This window comes from Megachile rotundata, chromosome 7, assembly GCF_050947335.1.
Source record: "Megachile rotundata isolate GNS110a chromosome 7, iyMegRotu1, whole genome shotgun sequence".
In the NCBI taxonomy this organism is placed as follows: Eukaryota; Metazoa; Arthropoda; class Insecta; order Hymenoptera; family Megachilidae; genus Megachile; species Megachile rotundata.
The window spans coordinates 6101928-6121931 of record NC_134989.1 but is presented as its reverse complement, the minus strand read 5'-3'; the positions used below and the strand labels follow the sequence as shown (position 1 = coordinate 6121931).

The following is a 20004-nucleotide window of genomic DNA, read 5'->3' as shown; positions in this document are numbered from 1 at the left end:
TAACGAATATTCTTTTCTGATATATCCGACGGCTATCGTGGTTACTGCATGTACATTATGTAAGCTTATGTACTTGATAAACTATTACATATATTGTATATATAGAGATATATATATACATATATATGTGTAGTATAACAGTAGCCTACAGTATCCGCATAAATTGCTTCACGTGTACTCAGCGGTATCTCTATTTTCCTATATGTCTGCGTACATATATAAGGAAGACGTTAAATGATGTCTAAATGATATGTCATGCTATTGCGTAGTCGAACTTCTTAAAAATTTGTTCAGTATAACATATCCTACATGAGTTGCAAGTACCATAGTGAAACGAACAATTTTATTACTTGCAAACAATTTTAGGTTAAATTTTGTAACAATTAGTAATGTATTCTAATATGCGTGCAATTATTGCAGTATTTTGTGTATTCCTCGGCTGTTGCAGCAACGTCGTTTTTTTAGAGCTTCTTGTTAAGTAAATATTATATTTATTTTATTAATTATTGTATAAGATTGTGTAATAAATTATCTTCAAGTGTATACATACAGTAATTCTTGATTTTTGAAAAGCTATAAGTATCATATTTTAAATTCAATTATGAAAAAGTAATAATGGAGTTTTTTTCAGAGAAGACCCAGGTAGTGGAAATCTTATTACATTTTTACAGTTCCTATTTATATCGGTAGAAGGATTTTTATTTACTTCAAAATGTGGGACCGTAAAACCTAAGATAGGAATAAAAGATTATTTTTTACTTGTAACAATGTTTTTTGTTACTAATGTTTGCAATAATTATGCATTTAACTTTAATATACCTATGCCATTACATATGATATTCAGAGCTGTAAGTACACCAATATAATTTATATATGTACATAATTATTATATGGTATGTATCTTATCTAGGGTTCTCTGATAGCCAATATGATTATGGGTATTATTATCTTAAACAAGAAATATGCATTTAGCAAGTATTTATCAGTATTTATGATAACTTTTGGAATTGTCATCTGTACGATTGTTAGCAGTAAAGAAATTAAATCATTACAAGCTAAAAATGTTGAACAAGTACCTACCACTCCATGGGATGATTTCTTCTGGTGGATATTGGGTATATCGTTACTGACTATAGCATTATTTGTATCTGCCAGAATGGGTATTTATCAAGAAGTATTACATGAAAAATATGGAAAAAATGCAAGGGAAGCATTGTATTATACGGTATGCTTTCATTTGTATCATATTACTATTTTACTAATAGAGTTAAAATAACATGTATGTAATGATAAATACTCTTTTCCAGCATCTTTTACCTTTGCCATTCTTCTTAACTTTGGCTCCTAATATTTGGGAACACTTGACATATGCCCTTGCATCAGATACAATGCATGTGCCAGTTATTAACTTAGGTGTACCAAAATTAATTGTATATCTTGTAGGAAATATTCTTACACAGTATCCTTCTTTTAATATCAAAAGAACATACATTAAAAATTTAGCATATTAATTTATTTATTATCCTTAACAATATTTTTAGATACATGTGCATTAGTTCTGTTTTTGTATTAATAACAGAATGCACATCCCTTACTGTAACTTTAGTAATAACATTAAGGAAGTTTTTGTCCTTGATCTTCTCAATAATATATTTCAAAAATCCTTTCACAATCTATCATTGGATTGGTACCATTTTGGTGTTTGCAGGGACTGTGATATTCACGGAACTAGTACCAAAGATTGTAGATAGTTTGAAATCAACACAGAAAACTAAGAAAGTACAATAATAAACATCATTGAATAAACAAACAAAATGTTATGTACTATTAATCCAGTATAAATAAATAGAAAATGTAAGTATTCTTTTACTCATCAGAATTATAAGAACTACATGGTCTTTTCTATATATATTTTTTTGTTTGTACATTGTACAATATTTTAATAAATAGACGTTTTTCTCAGGAAATACATTATACTATAAACTAATTTTGTTTTAACGAAAAAAGTAAAAAGATATGAATTTTATATATAATGAATATTTTTCACGATATTCTATTACATATAAAACCTATAACTTTTTAACTTTTAACATTTATAGAAAGATGTTAAAGAACAAATAAAGTAACAGCAGACATTATAAACGTGTGTTTAAATATTTACGCTCTTCTATATCATAGTAAATAAGTTATACACTTATACAATGAATTTGTGTAAGATTATAAAATTAATACGCGGCATATATATTAATTTATCGTGATCTGATAAGAAAATATTTACATAAAATATTTTTTGAAAAACTATAACAAGTTTGTGGAATGAAAGTAAGAGAGTATTAAGAGGTATATATATAATGTGTTGCTAATTATAAAATCATCCATTTTAATTTTTTTACTGCAATATATACAATGAATCACTAAAATAAATTTCTTTTATTAAAATTTTAAACAATAAAGATAAGTTGAATAATATAAAGTCACTGCATGTGTTTTTGTATCATATATAAATTTTTTTTTTTTTATTATTATATTATTATTTACTTTTAATTATGTAAATATTTCTAGTTTTATGAGCTTTAGGTCCACAGCATTGTCAAAAATATTTTTATGACACATAAAATGTTTCAGTAGTTAAAGATTAATAACGTGATATTATATCGACAGTACAAGTATGTATATTTTTATTTTATGCAATACTTACATTTTTTCAGCTAGCAACAATTATTGTTTAATATTATAATAATATAATAGATATGGTCGTAAATATTCATATATATCTCACGTTTACCAATACAAAGTTACTCGGTAGATTGTCTCAAAAACTAAAAAACAGATTCATAATATTAAATTACAATTTTGCTATTGAATAATTTATCAAAATTATTGAATTGAATATCAAATTAAATTTGATGTTTGTATTGATATAAAAATGTAATATAAATTATGCAGAATTACAATGAGGTATATGTTGATTTCATTAAGTATGTATAGTGTAATATTAACACTCTACTTTTCAAAAATTAGTACCATGTATTGATAACACGCACATATGTTGTAAGTACAAAACTACTGTTTTCGAGAAAATATAGTTTAAAGTTCTTAAATACTTTTCTATTATTTCAATAAATGATTGGTTTATCTAACGATTTTGAATATCTACAAATATGAATCATACGCAACAAAACAAAGATTGTATGATATCGATGGGTATATACTACACCGTTGTTTATTTCACCTTTTGATAACCTTGAATTGACCAATGAAGGTCATATTAAAATTTTTATATGTAATAGCTTTTTTTACATAGATTAATTCTGCAGAATATTCTGCGTAAAAAAGTATTAGGGTACAATGTCAAAAAAGTCAACAATTCTACAGTTCTACTGTATTAAATTTCAATATACTAACTGTGCGCATATTAAATTGGTACGTACGGTAGGAACTTCTTATGTATTATATACATATACTAATTTCGCCTAAAATAGTATATACTTACAACATTTATGCAGTAACTACGTCAACGATATAATCACACAGTGTCTTAAAAGATTGTACATTGCGAAAAAGTAATTAATCAATGACAAAAGAAACAGAAAAGTGTTTTATCTTTCTGTAAGTGGGTCGCTCAATAGATATATAAATACTCTTTGTATAATTTATGACTATATTATTCATTTAGTTTATATAAAAGTTTGCTAGATTTTCTGAAAGTTGAAAAATTATAAATTAATTCCTAATTATTGATATTCTAGGAATGAAATCCCAGACTGAAGAATGATATCGAATATTTATATTTCTTTTGTTACCGAGAATTAAAAATTTTCTCAATGTACATTATTTTTTTGGGTACATTTTATAAACGAAAAAAAGAAATAGAATAAAATAAATTAATATTAAATTAAAGAAATAAAAGTGACACCTTCAATATAATTGTATAAAATATTACCTTGCAATGTTTTATATTTTATTATAGAAAATAATACTTAATCTAATACAAATACTAAAAGTAACAATGCTTAAAATTACAATCTTATATGGTATCTATTCAACTAATTATCTGTCCTTTAAAACGTCAAAATTGAGTAAAAAACCGCCTGTTTGTAACTTAATTTACATTAGCATAATATAATAATAAACTCGTATTTTTACTTGGAGAACATGAGAGTTTTAAAGTGTTATGTATAGATGTAGCATGCAAAGTTGTAATATAACTATAATCTAACGTTAAAATAAAATGATTTAAACTTAATATTAAAAAATAATTTTAACAGAATAAAGTTAATTAAAAAACAACCGTTAAAAAAAATATATTGGAAGTTGACGATGATTTTGAAGATCAATCGTGTAATTTTTCACGTTATAGAATTTGAACGATAAATAATTTTCGTCGAAACTTCATAAAAGTTTATGAATATTATTAGCAGTTATAGAATGACTATTATATTTTAAGATGTTTTGTACTATCACTAACAATTAAAATGGAACAGGTTCAGGTTTTTCAACAACTTTAAAAATATTTGATAATTCGTCAACTAAAGTTTCATATCGATAAGCTACTCGAATATCTGGTACATTTGTTCGAGTAATATCATTACCAGCTACTCCTTCCTTAGTGTAATTTGGCCCTAGCCAATACTGCTTACTCTATAAAATAAAGTAAATTATTTATATAATATTTTTTTATTTATCAAAAACACATGTTTTGATATATATTTCATACCTTATGTGGAAAACCGCTCATTAGCACTGAATTACGTGCTAATTCACACATATCACATGAACTGAGTTTCCACACTTGTGCAGCAATACTATATTCTTCCATTAAAGGTTCCTAAATAACATTTTCATATAAATACACAGAAAATTATGAAAATAAGCACAAATAAATAGCACAAATATTAAATAGAATATACTAACCTTATGTATTGTACTAACCTTAGTAAAATGAAACTGAAGAGGATCATCCGTAGATAGACTTATGCATAATCCTCTTGCTAAATATTCTGGAAGTGGATTACGATGATAATTTAAAAACAAAGAATTGTTACTGAGAGGTGACATAGCAATCCCAATTTGTGCCAGATAATATAAATATTGTAGTACTGGAACTTTCCGAAGCAAAAGACCATGCGAAATATTTTCTGCCATCATGTAACCACACACCAAATGTTGAATGGGACCGGCTTCACCGCAATGAGGTCTAAGAACAAAGGTATTTAAACCCTGCTCCCTGCAAAACATATTTCATATTAGAATTACGAAGATATGATTTGGATTGTCACAATTAAATTATGGTTCACACTGTAAATTGTTGTGATTAACAAAAGGCTTCTAAAACATAGGTATTATGCGAGAGCTGTAGATCATAATGCACATTAATATCAGTGCATTTTTAGTTAGAAATTTCTTTCTTCTGATCATCGTTTACACCTAGAAGCCTCAATGTTAAACGTAACAAAGTTATTTTACATTAATTGGCAATTGAAGAGATATCTTTGAAAAATTAAACTTACGCTCGGAAATGGTTCAAAACAGTCATATTAGCGTATGTATAGTATTGATAATAACCATAGGGAGGATTTTCAATGTCAACCCATTCTGCAGGTGGACAAACATCTTTGTCGAACAATGGATTTTCAGGCTTGCTTTCATCATCAACTGAATCAAATCCTATTACCTGTAATTAAATAAATTATACTAGTTTATAAAATTACTAAGTAATTTATCAAAATTACTTACATATTGAAGAAATTTGTGTAATTCTGGATGAGAATTGGGATCATTTGTCACTTCAAAGAGTGGTAGGAAGATGTTATTCAAAATCTCTTGGAAGTTTGTCATCAACTTGTTTAATTTGAAAATATCACTGTAACCAAACAATGATTTATAGTTAAGAAATATTAATTATAAATTCTAATATATAACGTTTAATGCAGGTACTTACTAAAGTCGAGGTATCTGAATGAGCCAACGAACATTATCCGAATAAACATTACTCTGAATAGCCCATTTTGCTAATTTGTCCCATTCCTCTGGACTTTTGCCGTAAATCGAGAGACGTAATTCTGCATTCTGATATTTCGATTCCTCAAGGTCACTGGCCACCTCCTTAATTATTCTCGCAAAGAATTTGCCGTTCAAATAATTATCCGTTTTCAAAAATACCTCACGAAGTCTACTCTCGCCGATCGGATTATACTTGGCATTGAATTTATCAAATCTATGGAACGTATTCCTATCCTAAAATACAGATTATATATAGATTTTATACTTCAAGTTTACCTTCCTAAAAATGTAATGCGCATTTACCGCGTGCACGTCTAACATGTCCACACTGAGGTCATAAGTCGTCAAATTCATAGACTGAAATACTTCTTGTAAGGTCATCGTTTCTCCACTTTTAGAACACGTGACAACCTCGTCTGCGTGATTCTTCAAAGTCTTCTTGATAAACCTTAGCAAATGTTTTTGATTCATGCAAGATGCTGCGTGAATATGTGTATCAACCTGAAATTAATAAAAATGTTTCAACAATTTTGCTTAAATCTACACTATTTTCTAATTTTATAACAAGCATAAAATATTAGTTTTTTTTTTTTATAAGAATTTAACTCTAACAATTCTTTAGAACAGGTGATATTTAAATAATTATGTTGCAAAATATTTTTGTATGGTATAAAGCTCCAAATTGGATCTTTGTAAAATACAAACTTTTTAATTAATATAGTAGCTTAGGAATTGAAATACAGTAACTCTTTAATGTAATTATTTTTGTATACGGACCTTCCTGATATTATAGAAGTCTCTATGTGGAACTGCCTTTTGACTCGCAAGTTCTCTAAGCTCATTTAACAATACATGTAACTGGAATTTCGATGAAAGGTAACTCAGCCTTCTGTAGCAAAACGATTTTAATGGGCCATCAGCGATCATTGTACAGAGAAGGTTCATGTCTCTGACAAAAGTCGCTAAATCAGGGTACGAGTAAGGAATAGGCTTTTCATTAGCTAAATCTTCTTCGCTGGCGTACACATTGAAAACACCATTAACAGGGGAAATTTTGTAATTCTTTGACGGTGGAAATTCGCATTCCCACGGATCTCCTCTAGATGCGGGTGCGTGTACGGGATGATCTAGTAATAACATTATAACACGGGACAAATATTATTGTTATTTTAACGAAGCTAACTATTATTTATACTAAATATTTTCTATCTTTATCATTCCGTGTCTAGTTAATTTGAGATCGATGTCAGAAACTTTATTCCAAAAGAAACTTAACATGGTCTGAGATTGTGTTTTACTGATTTCATTTCTTTAAAACATACGACTCTTTAAATTGTACAACCTTAATCTATTTATACAAAATTCATTTTTCAAACAAATTCAAGATCAATAAAATGATGATTTGTCTCAGTTTTTCTCAGCTCTTCTCAGTTTTATATTCTGTCTGAAAGAAAATTCCTGACATCGAGGTCGAAAAGTAACCGATTCACTGTGGAATCAACCTATATTTAACAACCCAAACATATTGAGTTTTCAAAATAGACATTCTCGGAAAGGGTATATGAAAAACTGTTATTCTATGTTCACTACGTATTTCTCATCTACAGTTACCATTTTCCGCTTCTACTATCAGTTACAAAACATCCTGACAAAAAAGAATAATTAAGTACAATGAAGTATAAGTTTATATCATTTAAATAAATACCTGCAATAGCTTTACGGTCGTCATGTTGAACTTCATCATCAGAGTTCACTGGTTTTTTGTCAACACTACGCAAGAATCGTGAAGTTATAGATGGAAAGCTTTGTTTAGAATTGTTCATGTATTTCTCGCGTATTGCCAGTGCTTGTACCAACAACTGGGATGCTTGTTGAAGATCTTCCAGGGGAACCTAAAAACATTTAATATTATAAACTCTATAATACGTTCATTATATTCTACTTTAATAGAGGCTTTGGGAAATAAAATTTTAAGGCAATACTAATTAACAAGTTAATTACAGCATTTCTTATGGACTTCTGTCAGTACAGGACACGTGTGTATTTACATACATTTTTCAATTTATTACCGTAGTATTCGATATTTTCCTGCGTCTGGGGCTCTAAGAGCAGAGCAGGAAATAATGTCATGCATACTTTATCCAAAGCTTATCTTTTTTTCTACTTCGTGAATGCATGTGTGATAATATGTGATAACCGGGAATTTATGCAGCAGGAAAATATCGAGGTCCTACGTGGATTTTAAATTATAAACGATAAAAGTAAAATTTGTTATCGAAGGCAAGGTAAATTTATGAAGAATGTAATTTGTTTAAAAATTATAATAGCGGGTTTACAGCTCTAAAAAGTACATTAGACGTTAGAAATAAAGGAAATGTTACTGTTACGTGTATGTGCATCTATTAATAGTATAGTCTGTGGATTTACTTCTTTAAAGCGGTGACACAATAAGATTTCTTGTTAAAGCGTAAGTTATGAATAATTGTGAACTGTAAAGACGAAATTTTGTAAAAAGATCGAGGAAGCTTACGGAATGACGAAACTCAGGATAGATGACGGGTGGGGATGATGATAGTTAACAAAGGTTTCTTGCATAAGACGGCACTCTTAAGGCTTCTTCTGGTAGAAATTTAAAATAGGATATATGTATACTCTTACACAAAACAGGTTTTATACAATCAATGTATACTGTATTTATCATGACGTAATAATGCATAAAGTATATGCGCGTAATCTGTTAATCATTCTCGACAATCCAATGAAAAATTCATACTAATTTTACTGAACATGTCAAGTTTACTTAATAAAGTAAAACAAGGAATAATTATTAAAAGAAATCTCTATAACTTGAACATATTTAAAATTTTATAATTCTTATGAATCTTATGCAGAGGGTGATCAAATTATTAGAACCACAAAAATATATTTTTAGTAACGGATGATGTTGCATACAATTTCTCCAAATATATTTACAATCGGTAACTCAATACTTCATTATAATATAATAAGAATTTGAGGTATTTAGAACTTACTCAAAAAGTAATTGTTTTAACGCAAAATCGTCGATGTATGTAGATGGTTCAAATAATTCGATTACCAATATTTATTAATTTATTAAATTAACACCGTTGTATTATGTTTTAACGTACCCCAGAAGTATCTTCTCCCGATATGGACACTCTTTGGAAATGCGGTACCAAATCATTATCCTCGAAATTAAGAAGATGGTCAATTTCATCCGGTACACCAGGTCCAAGTGAAGGTTCATAATGGCTACGACGTTCCTCTAAATCTTTGGCAGCTCTGAAAGAATATTCTAAATATAATTGTTTACTCACAACAACGGAAAACTTTATACGTAAAACAGCAAACGTTAAATAAACTTGCTCGTAAACGAATTTAGAATAAAGGTCTTTAGGGTAGATAACACTGGATTGTTAGGAGAAAAAATTTAAATAAACGCGAGTCGAAAAAATGATCATAGTATATAACTTTACACAGTAATTTTTGTTTTGAAAATCTAATGTATGGAATATGAAAATTCTAACAAGATACTTCAAATTTACAATGAATCACAGAGTGAGCGAAGAAAAATAAACGTGTGAGTAATGTGTAATGAGGAAAATCGAGAGTAACTAGAATTTTTGTGTGGATTAAACTACGTCAATTAGGTTTTTTAGTGTAAACGACTCACTAGTGGTTTCTAGCAAATTTTGATTTAGGGAGTTTGGAATTTTGTTATTAGGAGTTTTTTTAGTTTGGAAATCTGGAAGTTATGAGATTGGTGATTTAGAAATTTAGGAATTTGGGGATTTGGGAATTTGGGAATTTGGGGATTTGGAAATTTGAGAATTTGGGAATTTGATAATTTGGGAATTTGGGGATTTGGAAATTTGAGAATTTGGGAATTTTGCAATTTGATAATTTTATAATTTACAACTTTAAGAATTTGGTAATTTTGTAAGTTAAGTTTAGTAATTTTATAATTTATAAATCAAACAATTTTCTATACTTAAAATTTGAGTATCTAAAAAACACAAAAATTTGAGAACATTAAGCAAAAAGAACTTTTTGTCTCACCGATAATTTTTCTTTTACGACTCCGTGTATTAGAAATTTTTCCTCCACTTTACAAGCGGTCATCAAACCCCAAATCCTTTATATTTTATCTCAAGTATTTGTCTATTAAATGTTTCATCAGGATTATATGTTTCAGAAACACGTATTGATAAGGCAAAAACGATATAATCCATCTATAATTAACTGAAGTTCAAATCACAGTGAACTGCGATATTATTTATAACACTGTTCCTTATTTAGCTTATCAAAATTGTTTATAGCAAATGATGTTTCATTAAGATTTCTGATTACTTGTTAAAAGTGTGTTTTCCTTATATTATTTCAATTCTAATCACATTTTATTACCTTTGTTTTGGAGGTATTTGTTCGAGTACCCAGTAGGCATTTGTTACGTGAATGAACAAATTACGTTCAGTAAATAAATAATACTTTGGGAGGTTCCAATAAACATTCGATAAAATAAATTAAAAGTACAAAATAAAAGACATAAGTTTACTATACTAACTAAAAGTTTACCAGTAGAAAAAGATCCCAAAACCAGAAATTAAAAAGAAATTAAATTTTGTGAATATGCAAAGGTCCACCTGTTTTCAAACTTTCTTTTCTTTTTCTTCGCAACTATTGAAAATAGTAGATAATTAGATAATTAAAAGCTGTACGTTTTAATGTATATATGATACATTATTTTTTAATTTCATAAGAAAGAGTTGTTGAAAAGACTAATAAATTTTTGAACGTAACTTCAAATAAGGGTAAGAGGCAGTGTTTTTTATTTCTGTTGATAACACAGACCGATCTTCTATAGTACGTCATTTATGTATGAGTCGGTAATATAGTTTAACATGGCAAAATAAATAAAAGAATATGCAATAAAAAAGACTGAAATTACAATTTTACTTTTAAGAATTTAATATCATAAATGAGTGTATAGAAGTTTGAATAAAAATAGGTTTTTCGTAAACTAAATAGGTTTCGTAAAATCATTTTAATCGGTGTTATAACCATTTTAAAATTGTTTTATTCAGAAATACATCGACATATTCACAAACTTTACTTTCTTGATTTTCCGGTTTCGAAACTTTTTCTTGTGAGCTGATTGTTATTAGTAAAATGGTATTTTTCTAAATATTTTTCGTTGATAAAACGAGTATATTGACATATTTATTTTATCAACAAAGAATATTTAAAAAATTCCATTTTACTCTTTTAGTTATTAACAGACGATTGCAAATATAAAACAATCCTACTATTAAATTTAATAATTAAACTTAAATTAAAAATTTAATAATCTGTTTTGTAATTTTCATAATCAGCTTTCAGCATAATAATGGCATAAAAATAGCATAATCAGCTTTGTACTGTAATGTAATAAATTCCTAATTCATTTGTGATTTATTAGTAACAAAAAATATTGTATGTATATAAATTTGTACAAATAGAAGCAGAATGTTTGATACGATACGCTATTAAATATTATGTGGGACATTAAAAGGGCAATACACAAGCAAAGGATTATATAAAAATAAAAGTCTCTAGCACTACTATACATAAATCCAGCTTCTGTAAATTGATAATATTCTAATAGAAAAAGATTTGGTATAAAATTCTGAAAAATGTCATCCGCATTTCTCAAAGTATCTTAATTTTTAATCGCAAATAATTTTTACACTAAATATCTTATTTTAACTTCGTTCTGAAGGAAGTAATGATTACTGCTTGCAATAAACTATGCTAAATTAACAGTTATTATTGTACGATGTTGAACACACACGAGTATTACACCTTAAAATTATTTCTACCATATTTTACAATGATTTGCAAGAATAACTCAGTTTTAAGAATAACGCTTCATTGCTTTGCAAAATTAATTTCAGGGTCCTATATGATTGGCGTACGTACAATTTACGCTTTTATGACGAAAATTATATATTGTTTTTAACAATTAAGGATTAAAATTGATTTTCAAAATCTCCACATTTCGCCTAGGTATACTGGCAAATCTTTCCTAAGGGAAATGGCGGTATGAGAGAAAGAGGATAAACCACTCGTCGCACAAATTGAAAAATAACAAACTTTTAAACTTAGAACTTTGGGAATGTGAACAATTTTTAAATTTAGAAATTTTGCATTTTGAGTATTTGAAAAATTAAGGATTTAGGGATTTAGAAATTTAGAAATTTAGAAATTTAGAAATTTGAAAATTTGGAAAGTTGGAAATTTAGAAATTTAGAAACTTGGAAATTTGGAAATTTAGAAATTTAGAAATTTTGGAATTTGGAAACTTGGAAACTTGGAAATTTAGAAATTTTGGAATTTGGAAACTTGGAAATTTAGAAATTTTGGAATTTGGAAACTTGGAAATTTGGAAATTTAGAAATTTTGGAATTTGGAAACTTGGAAACTTGGAAATTTGGAAATTTAGAAATTTAGAAATTTTGGAATTTGGAAACTTGAAAATATGGAAATTTAGGCATTCAGAAATTTTGGATTATGGGATTCTATAGATTTGGAAATCTTGAAATTTCAAAATTTAATTACTTCAGGTTTTCAAGTTTAATTAACTGATTTTCTGAAATCAAAAACAAGTAGTGAGAAGCTCTTTCCCCTGCAATAATTCTTGTACAAAGAAGTCTACATTATACCAGAGTTCAACACATTAATATTTCCTAGAAAATAATTAGTTTATAAAGGTAGCTTTGACAATCAAATTTCCGTTTGTCGTTTGTCCTTTGACAAATTTCATTTACTCATAATATTAATTTCTGTATAATTCTGAGTAATATCTATTTAAGTACTATTTAAAAAATAATTTTAACAATGTACAAATCATTTTAACTGATTAACCAAACCTAATCCAAATTGTACTATTAATATTCTTCAAAGTAAAATTCCACGAATTATCATTTCCTCATTACTCCTGTATTATTTACCCTCGTTCGTACATCGCCATTTTCTCCAGGGAAGCTTCCCTTTTATCGATGTGAATGCTACTTTCCATTAACAGTATTTCCGTAATATCACTTCAAACGATACAAATACATTCTTCGACAAAATGAAATGAATTTATATATAATGTATCGAGTATACTAGCACGTATAGATATTTAAACTCTAAATAGTAATGATAAGAATTTCCTTTAAGGGGATGTAAGCAAGCGTTAGAGCATTTTAATTTACCTTAAGAGTATTCTATTATCCCTGAGCCACCGTTTTGATTCGTTCGCACCAGCGAACATGTTATACACGATCCTCGTACTTTTACGTCTCTTACATGTACGCTGATAACGTAAAGAAATTCAATATTTCATATTGCCTCTCTGTTATTTGTCTTTTTAAAAACGACTAATTATAAACATTAAAAAAAGTAGCAAATTAAAATCAGTGTTGTTATTCATATCTTATCGGTCTCTTTTTTATACATTCAACTTCGTGTTCTTTACTGTATCGTTTAGACTGATTGTATTAACTTTATTTTTACAAATATTATTTATTTCATTGTGCAAAATGCTGATCACGAAAGAACCTTTACTTTTAGCATTTTGTAAGTATTTAAGGTGATTATGTAGAATAGAGCAGGATAAAATACTCCACCATTTTACGCATTTTTTATTTTATTTAATTTAAGAAATAAATTGTAAAAAATAGTGGTCAATGGTGGTCACTTATTATTACAAAGCATTGTCATTATTCTTATTACTTAGTTACTAACTATTTATTGTTATTAGTTTGTAACTATTAATTATAAAATGTTAACATTTATTAAAATGTTACTTTTCTTCTCCTAACATTTTAATAAATGTTACTTTTACTAATAACATTTGTTAATCAAAATATACTATAATTAATAGTTACAAAGTAGTAACAATAAATAGTTATTATTTATACAACATTTATATAACATTTTAGTTTTATTCTATTATTGGTAATGTTATTAATCATAAATATAAAAATTCAGATTTTATAAAATAAAAATGGAGAACCCATGATACCACTTTTTTCTCTAATGTTCACATTATTGTTAATATCCTATATGAAATTACTCATTGACCTTTATAACATGTATCAAGATCATTGAAACAGATGATGTGCACCCTATTCTACATAATAACCATACTTAATAAATAGCAGGTTAGATACTGATCAGTACACCTACTACCATTAATATTTTCCTAACTTTCGGGTTTAATTATATTCCTCGTAACAAAGTATCAACGTATAATTATATAAAACGCATGCGAGACATGATAATGACATTAACGATTGAACTAATTTAACGAATGTGATTTTCACATATCAGAAAAATCATAGATATTAATATCGTTTATACATGAACGGTTACAAATTCATAATGAAACTAAAAAGAAATTACATTTAAAAAAACTGTTAACAAATTTGGAAAATAGTACAAATAAATTCTAAAGAATATCTAAGTTATTCCATCAATTTTCTACATTCGATATTTTACGCTAAATTTTGAAACTGATTTAAAAAATGTTAATTAACATTTCTACGTATTAATCAAATTTAGTCGACTATAACAATCTATTTGCTGCCAACGAGTAAAATTGAATAATTAATCGCATGAAAAGTGTCCGCTATTTTTTAAATTAATTAAATGAATTTTTCACGCAAAAGTTGCTGCACGATCGACACAATTCGTGTGAATAAAATTTTTGTCAGTTGATACGATCAACTCACATAACTTGACCTCAGAGATACCCCTTGCAATGTCACGGTAGGCTATTGCAAAGCTTATTGACGATCATAATGTAATCGTGCGCGAACATGTTTTGCATTCGTGGATCGAAAATAATTTACGTCTCGTACAATGCATACCAAGCTGTTCTGATCACCTCGATGGTCACCCAACTACTAAACGAACCACTGTCGCGAAGGCTAGTCGCAAACAACCCCTTCTCCTTACTCTATATTGTACATATGTATGTACATTGTCAGATTAGAACGCATAAGCACACTTGTACATTCTATTCCCCTATCGACGTAATCTTCCACTACATTTTAATGTTAGGCAATTCCCCAGATCTCTGTATAATTGTTTTTTCGAATGTATCGATGGCCCGTGTAATATGGTAGCCCGGTGACACGTGGAATTATAGCAATTTGAATTTTCCCGCCGGCCCCCTCAAACTTTATGCCGTCTTATACAATATTGAAATTAGTTTATTTTGAATATCGGCTATATGATTAACGATTACATACAGTCATTTATAAAATATTCTCCTCGTAACTTAAAATATTTGTCTTTTAAATTTTGTACTCCTGAAGGTTTCTCATTTTGCGTCACGGCTATCGTAACACGAACAAAATTTACTGTTTGTGCAGCAAAATAAAGATTAAAGAAAATTATATTACTATTCTGTATATTCTACTGGAGTAGAAGTTCTAAATGATAATAGTTATCAGAAGTTTTGAAATATTATGTAAAATACTATCTGCTATTTTCTCTTTGATCTTTTTATAAAAGTATATTCGCGTTACGTAAGTTACAATGAAAATTTTGATTAATCAGTATCTTTCTTCTATTTGTTCGAAACAGAAATTGTATTATTATAAAAGTAGAATTATTTATGTATCCTATGACATCAACCCTACGTATTTTTGCTTTTAATAGTTTAACAGAATATAATTAATTATCTGTTAAATTTATTCAAAACAAAATTACCAAGTGAAATGATTTTCCACAATCTGATATGAGTGATGAACAAGTTTTTTTTATATAAAATTGTTGAAACAACTTGAATGAAAAGAGTAGCTCATATGTGGTCCACATGGAACACAATATATTGAATACATTTAAATATTTAAAACCTTCGGGATTTTCTATCGGAAATAACAGTACAAATAATATTACTTACTTGACGGTCAACTGTCTTTGGATTAAGAGCTTCTTTTCAATTTGTTCGATTGGAAATTGTGGAACCTCGTAGGGAGCTGAAATCTCATTAGGTAATTCGTGTGATGTAAGTCTTAAGGAAGTTCCACCTGTACCTGTTCCACCTCCTTCCAATCCAAAAACTGGGCTTTCACTCCCTGTAATCAAAAAATAAAACAATTTTATAGGTGAACATAGCTAATTATTTTTGATCATTTTTTATCACTATGATGTCTGACTTTTTCCTGAATTTAATTTTAAATTGAAAATAAAGTATATAAAATGTGAAACATAAAGTAGAATGTTTTACTTTTATGAAAGTTAATTTTGATAAAAATAGATTTAATTTAAAATAGGAAACCTAAAACGAGTCAGTTTGACCCCTTTGATAGTTCTAGTGGTAAAATGATCATTTCTCTTCTAATGCAGACTGCATTTCCAGAGAGTTGACTCAAGGGTAGGGCTGCCAATCATGTTACATTCGTTTTCTTTTCACACATATACACGCACATCTACCCAGTAGACAGATCACGTGTACAGTCTCTGCCATAATATAGCACGGTCGAAAAATATATAAAAAGTGTCGAAATGATTCTTTAAGAAAAATAATATTCTACAATTTCATTTGGGTTTGTGTAAAAAAAAACGTTTAAAGTACAACGAAAGAATTATCAGTACAATACTGAAGCTAAGTCTTAAAATTGAAGGTAAAATATGATTCTGGAAAAGTCGAGTTCACGCGTTATTTGACAAAGGATTAATTTGCAGCTTTGCTATATCATGACGAAGATTTTATTGTTGTTACCATATGGTATAATTGTCACGACCTTTGAATCAACTATTGCTACAGCAAATATTACTTTGTACAAATACAGTATTGCCTTGCTAATTATTCCTAATTTGAGAAACTGACCAGTTTTAAGAGAGGTAATATAATAAACAAATTAAAGCTTAATTTGCAAATTAGTGTAATTTTGGTTAAGTTTGACTAAATTTAATTATTGGTTAAACTTTAATTTTTGATTTGAAAATTATTCAAATTAATTATGAGTTAAAGGAAGCTGAATTATGAATTAAATATTGGTTATTAATTAGTATATTAAAATCAGAGATTAGGAAGTTAATTTTAATTGTGATCATGTTTGACGAGATTTAATTAATGAAAAATTAAATAAAAATGATTAAATTTGAATTAAATTTTCAATTTGAAAATCATTCAGTTGACGATGACAAATTAAAATAAATTAATAAATAAATTATTCTCAATTAAAACAAATTGTATTATAAATTAAACATTGGTCAGTGTCCAATTCAACTAAAAACTTAATTAATTAGTAGGAACCCGGGTTTCATTACTAACAATGGAAATGTCCAGTTTATTTTGACGGTGGACAAATATTGAAACAGAATTTTAATCAGCTAACAAGCCAATAATGTATAACGACATGATTCGATTAATATTTATGAAAAAGGAGATGCTAAATGAATAATGGAAGGTGAAGTAATAAGTTAGCTCATCTTTCCCGGTTAATCGATTATGTTTCTAAAATAGATTTGAAATTCCAGTAGTCATAAATTATTTATTATCATCAGATTTTGAGTAAGAATTATAAATAGTTCTCGGTATAACAACGGTATTCCTAAGATAAATAGAAGAAATTTAATCCGGAAAATTACCATCGTTTTTGGCTTGTCCTGTTTTCTGCAACCATTCGGTGACGGAATTATGTTTATATCCATTTAAATAGTCGTTTTCATTACCCAACACCATCTTGTAAAGTATATAATGTGTCTAAAAAAGTTTTTAGAATTCCAGTATCAAATTGTACACCACATCTATGTATAGCTTTAATCGAATTTATCAATCGTCTATAATCATACTATAACTGTAATGCATTGTGATTACCCTTGTGAATAGATTTTTTAAATTTCAAACAATAAGTATAAGCATATCTTCATGAGTTTCAAACCTATCAAACTGGAAGAGTAAACACCGAAAAAATACACTCCACAATTCCATAAAATTTTGTTAAAATATTTTTATTCGTAAAAAATTTTAAATATTTTATTAAGTTAGAAATACAAAGTTTTTCTGAATTTGATTAAGTCAGTCGCCATTTTGAAACGCGCGAATCCTCACGCATTCAAAAATTTAATGCGCTTTAACTGTATGAAAATACTTCTTACAGTAATTATATTAAATACAATAGTATATGTTTACACAACGTTATAAACATTTAAATATTAAACAATCAAACTAATTTGTTCAAATATTAAGGTCTGAAAATAATAAGGTCTAAAAAAAATAAAGGCCTAAAAAGTGCATTGATTTAAAAATCTAAGTGACTAAACGATTTCTTTCGAAAACTATATAAGAAGGATATAAAACAGATTTTGTTTTCGTTCACGAAAATAAAACTGCTCGAGGTGCTGGCAGTGATCCTCAACGTCAACGATCCCTCGACATTTTCTTGGCAGAGCTGATAAATCAATAAGCTTATCGTAACTCAAAGATGATAAGAGCATAAAACTCGATGAACAATAGTAAGACTCACTGTTAAAATATATACAATTCGATAAAAAACAAAAACAATGTATTAGTCAATCTGTCTGGCCAGAAATCTTTAGACAGCTCGTCTTTATACGTTTGATCAATTTGAATAAAAAATTATCAAATATTTGTTTCTGTTGTGCAGTAATTCTCGCAGACTTTCTTGCATGTGTTGCAAGTATGTGTAATATAGTACGCGCTTATGTATAAACAAAGTGTTGGCGCTCTGCGATAAAAGTGTGACGACCGACAAATATTTAATTTTTACGTAGTATTCTTTCATTTATCCCGATTAGCGAGATATCTGTTGCTTTTGCCTCTAAATTTATCAATTTTTTATATCCATCAACCCAAAAAGCATTAACTTAAAAAAGAAGTAATTTAATTCTAACTCTTAGTACTTAGAAGTTAGAATTAAACTTCTAACTCTAACACTTAAAATCGTACGATAGAATTTTGCATATTTTATATAACTGGTAGTGGAAAATCAAAAACAAGACGAAACTAGTCACAAATTAAATGTTGACAGATGCATAAGATAGTATCACATTTATTGAGAATGTGTTTCTAACAATACACATGTGTCACTTTAAAACCGGTATAAATTTCGGTGCTTGAAAAGTGCATATACGCAACGTTGCACGATCGAGCGAAACATATCGACGAGCACAAGACGATCGATATTTCGAAAATTCTTGAGAATATCACAACGTATACTAACACTTTTGTTAACACGACGATTTCGAAAATTACGATATGTACAAACACGTTTACCCTTGACTCGAATACTTTCTGCGCAAAAGTGGGTACAAAATATTTCGAACGAGATAAACAAGACACGTTTAGTCCGTAATTGAGAGGGCACTGACCACTGCTGTTAACTGGTCACAAGTATCACATACACTAACTGTAACGTTGAGTTGGCACTTGTAGACTTAAGATCCGTGCGCACGCTCGTACAGTCGTACACTACCAATCAAAAGTATGCCACCATCTCGTACAAAATTACGCGAGATAAATTCTCGAGCCGTACACGAACGAAATCTATTTCGATATTGTTTTTTTCTTTTCATTCAACGTTACAGGTGTTACGAGTAGCACTGCTGGGTTTAAACTGACTGCAAGTAATTTCTTGTGAATCATACTTATGCGCATTTGCAATGAGTCATAACAAAATTCTTAGAATTGGGAGATGTTTATTAGAGGTAATATGAGAAGTGTGCAGAGGCGGGAATTTTTTCTGGATCGAGTTGAGTTCCCGAAAGTGTTTCAAGAATGCTAGGATTCTCGACAATTTCGAGAATCTGAATCATGTTCAGATACACGATTCATCTGAATCTTAACATTCTTTGTGTCGATATGTACATATGCTGTTTTTGACGAGAGTTTTAAATCTTGTTTGCGATATAGCTTATATCGAACGACTAAAAAAATGGTGTACTGCTTTTGGGTTCTCTTAAAAATGTAAGGTTGGTATA

The 20004-nt window shown here is 28.4% G+C and overlaps 2 protein-coding genes across 21 annotated transcripts in view; one reads left to right on the top strand and one right to left on the bottom strand.

The window, feature by feature from the left end:
• Window positions 1–127: 127 nt before the first annotated feature.
• On the top strand, window positions 128–4303 carry Efr (ER GDP-fucose transporter). 3 transcript variants are annotated; one of them, XR_013038680.1, is made up of 7 exons: window positions 128–478; window positions 632–848; window positions 911–1225; window positions 1308–1459; window positions 1542–1854; window positions 2100–2666; window positions 3750–4303. XR_013038680.1 is itself a non-coding variant. In XM_003699508.3 (5 exons), the coding sequence occupies exons 1-5, from the start codon at window positions 390–392 to the stop codon at window positions 1786–1788; spliced, it is 1020 nt and encodes a 339-aa protein (XP_003699556.1). In that variant the 5' UTR covers window positions 129–389; the 3' UTR covers window positions 1789–1967. The 3 variants fall into 3 exon arrangements, 1 of the variants encoding a protein (XP_003699556.1); XR_013038679.1 differs by lacking the exon at window positions 2100–2666; XM_003699508.3 differs by lacking the exons at window positions 2100–2666; window positions 3750–4303 and having other exon boundaries at window positions 129–478; window positions 1542–1967.
• The window catches only part of LOC100877755 (AMP deaminase 2), a 32167-nt gene continuing 16102 nt past the window's right edge, over window positions 3940–20004 (bottom strand). For 5 of the 18 annotated variants that reach the window (XM_076533216.1, XM_076533219.1, XM_012284215.2 and 2 more), the window contains 11 exons: window positions 15959–16133; window positions 9153–9306; window positions 7709–7895; window positions 6781–7130; window positions 6307–6504; window positions 5942–6237; window positions 5737–5863; window positions 5511–5674; window positions 4915–5227; window positions 4718–4828; window positions 3940–4641 (listed from right to left, as the gene is read on the bottom strand). In XM_076533216.1, the coding sequence (XP_076389331.1) occupies window positions 4471–4641; window positions 4718–4828; window positions 4915–5227; window positions 5511–5674; window positions 5737–5863; window positions 5942–6237; window positions 6307–6504; window positions 6781–7130; window positions 7709–7895; window positions 9153–9306; window positions 15959–16133 (2246 nt within the window). In that variant the 3' untranslated portion in view covers window positions 3940–4470. The other 13 variants (XM_012284208.2, XM_076533217.1, XM_076533218.1 and 10 more) reach the window with 9 other exon arrangements.

Coding starts and splice junctions, on each gene's coding strand:
- Efr (XM_003699508.3), top strand. CDS start 390: ATGTATTCTAATATGCGTGCAATTATTGCAGTATTTTGTGTATTCCTC. Junction 849..910: donor TACATATGATATTCAGAGCT/GTAAGTACACCA, acceptor TATCTTATCTAG/GGTTCTCTGATAGCCAATAT. Junction 1,460..1,541: donor GTAGGAAATATTCTTACACA/GTATCCTTCTTT, acceptor CAATATTTTTAG/ATACATGTGCATTAGTTCTG.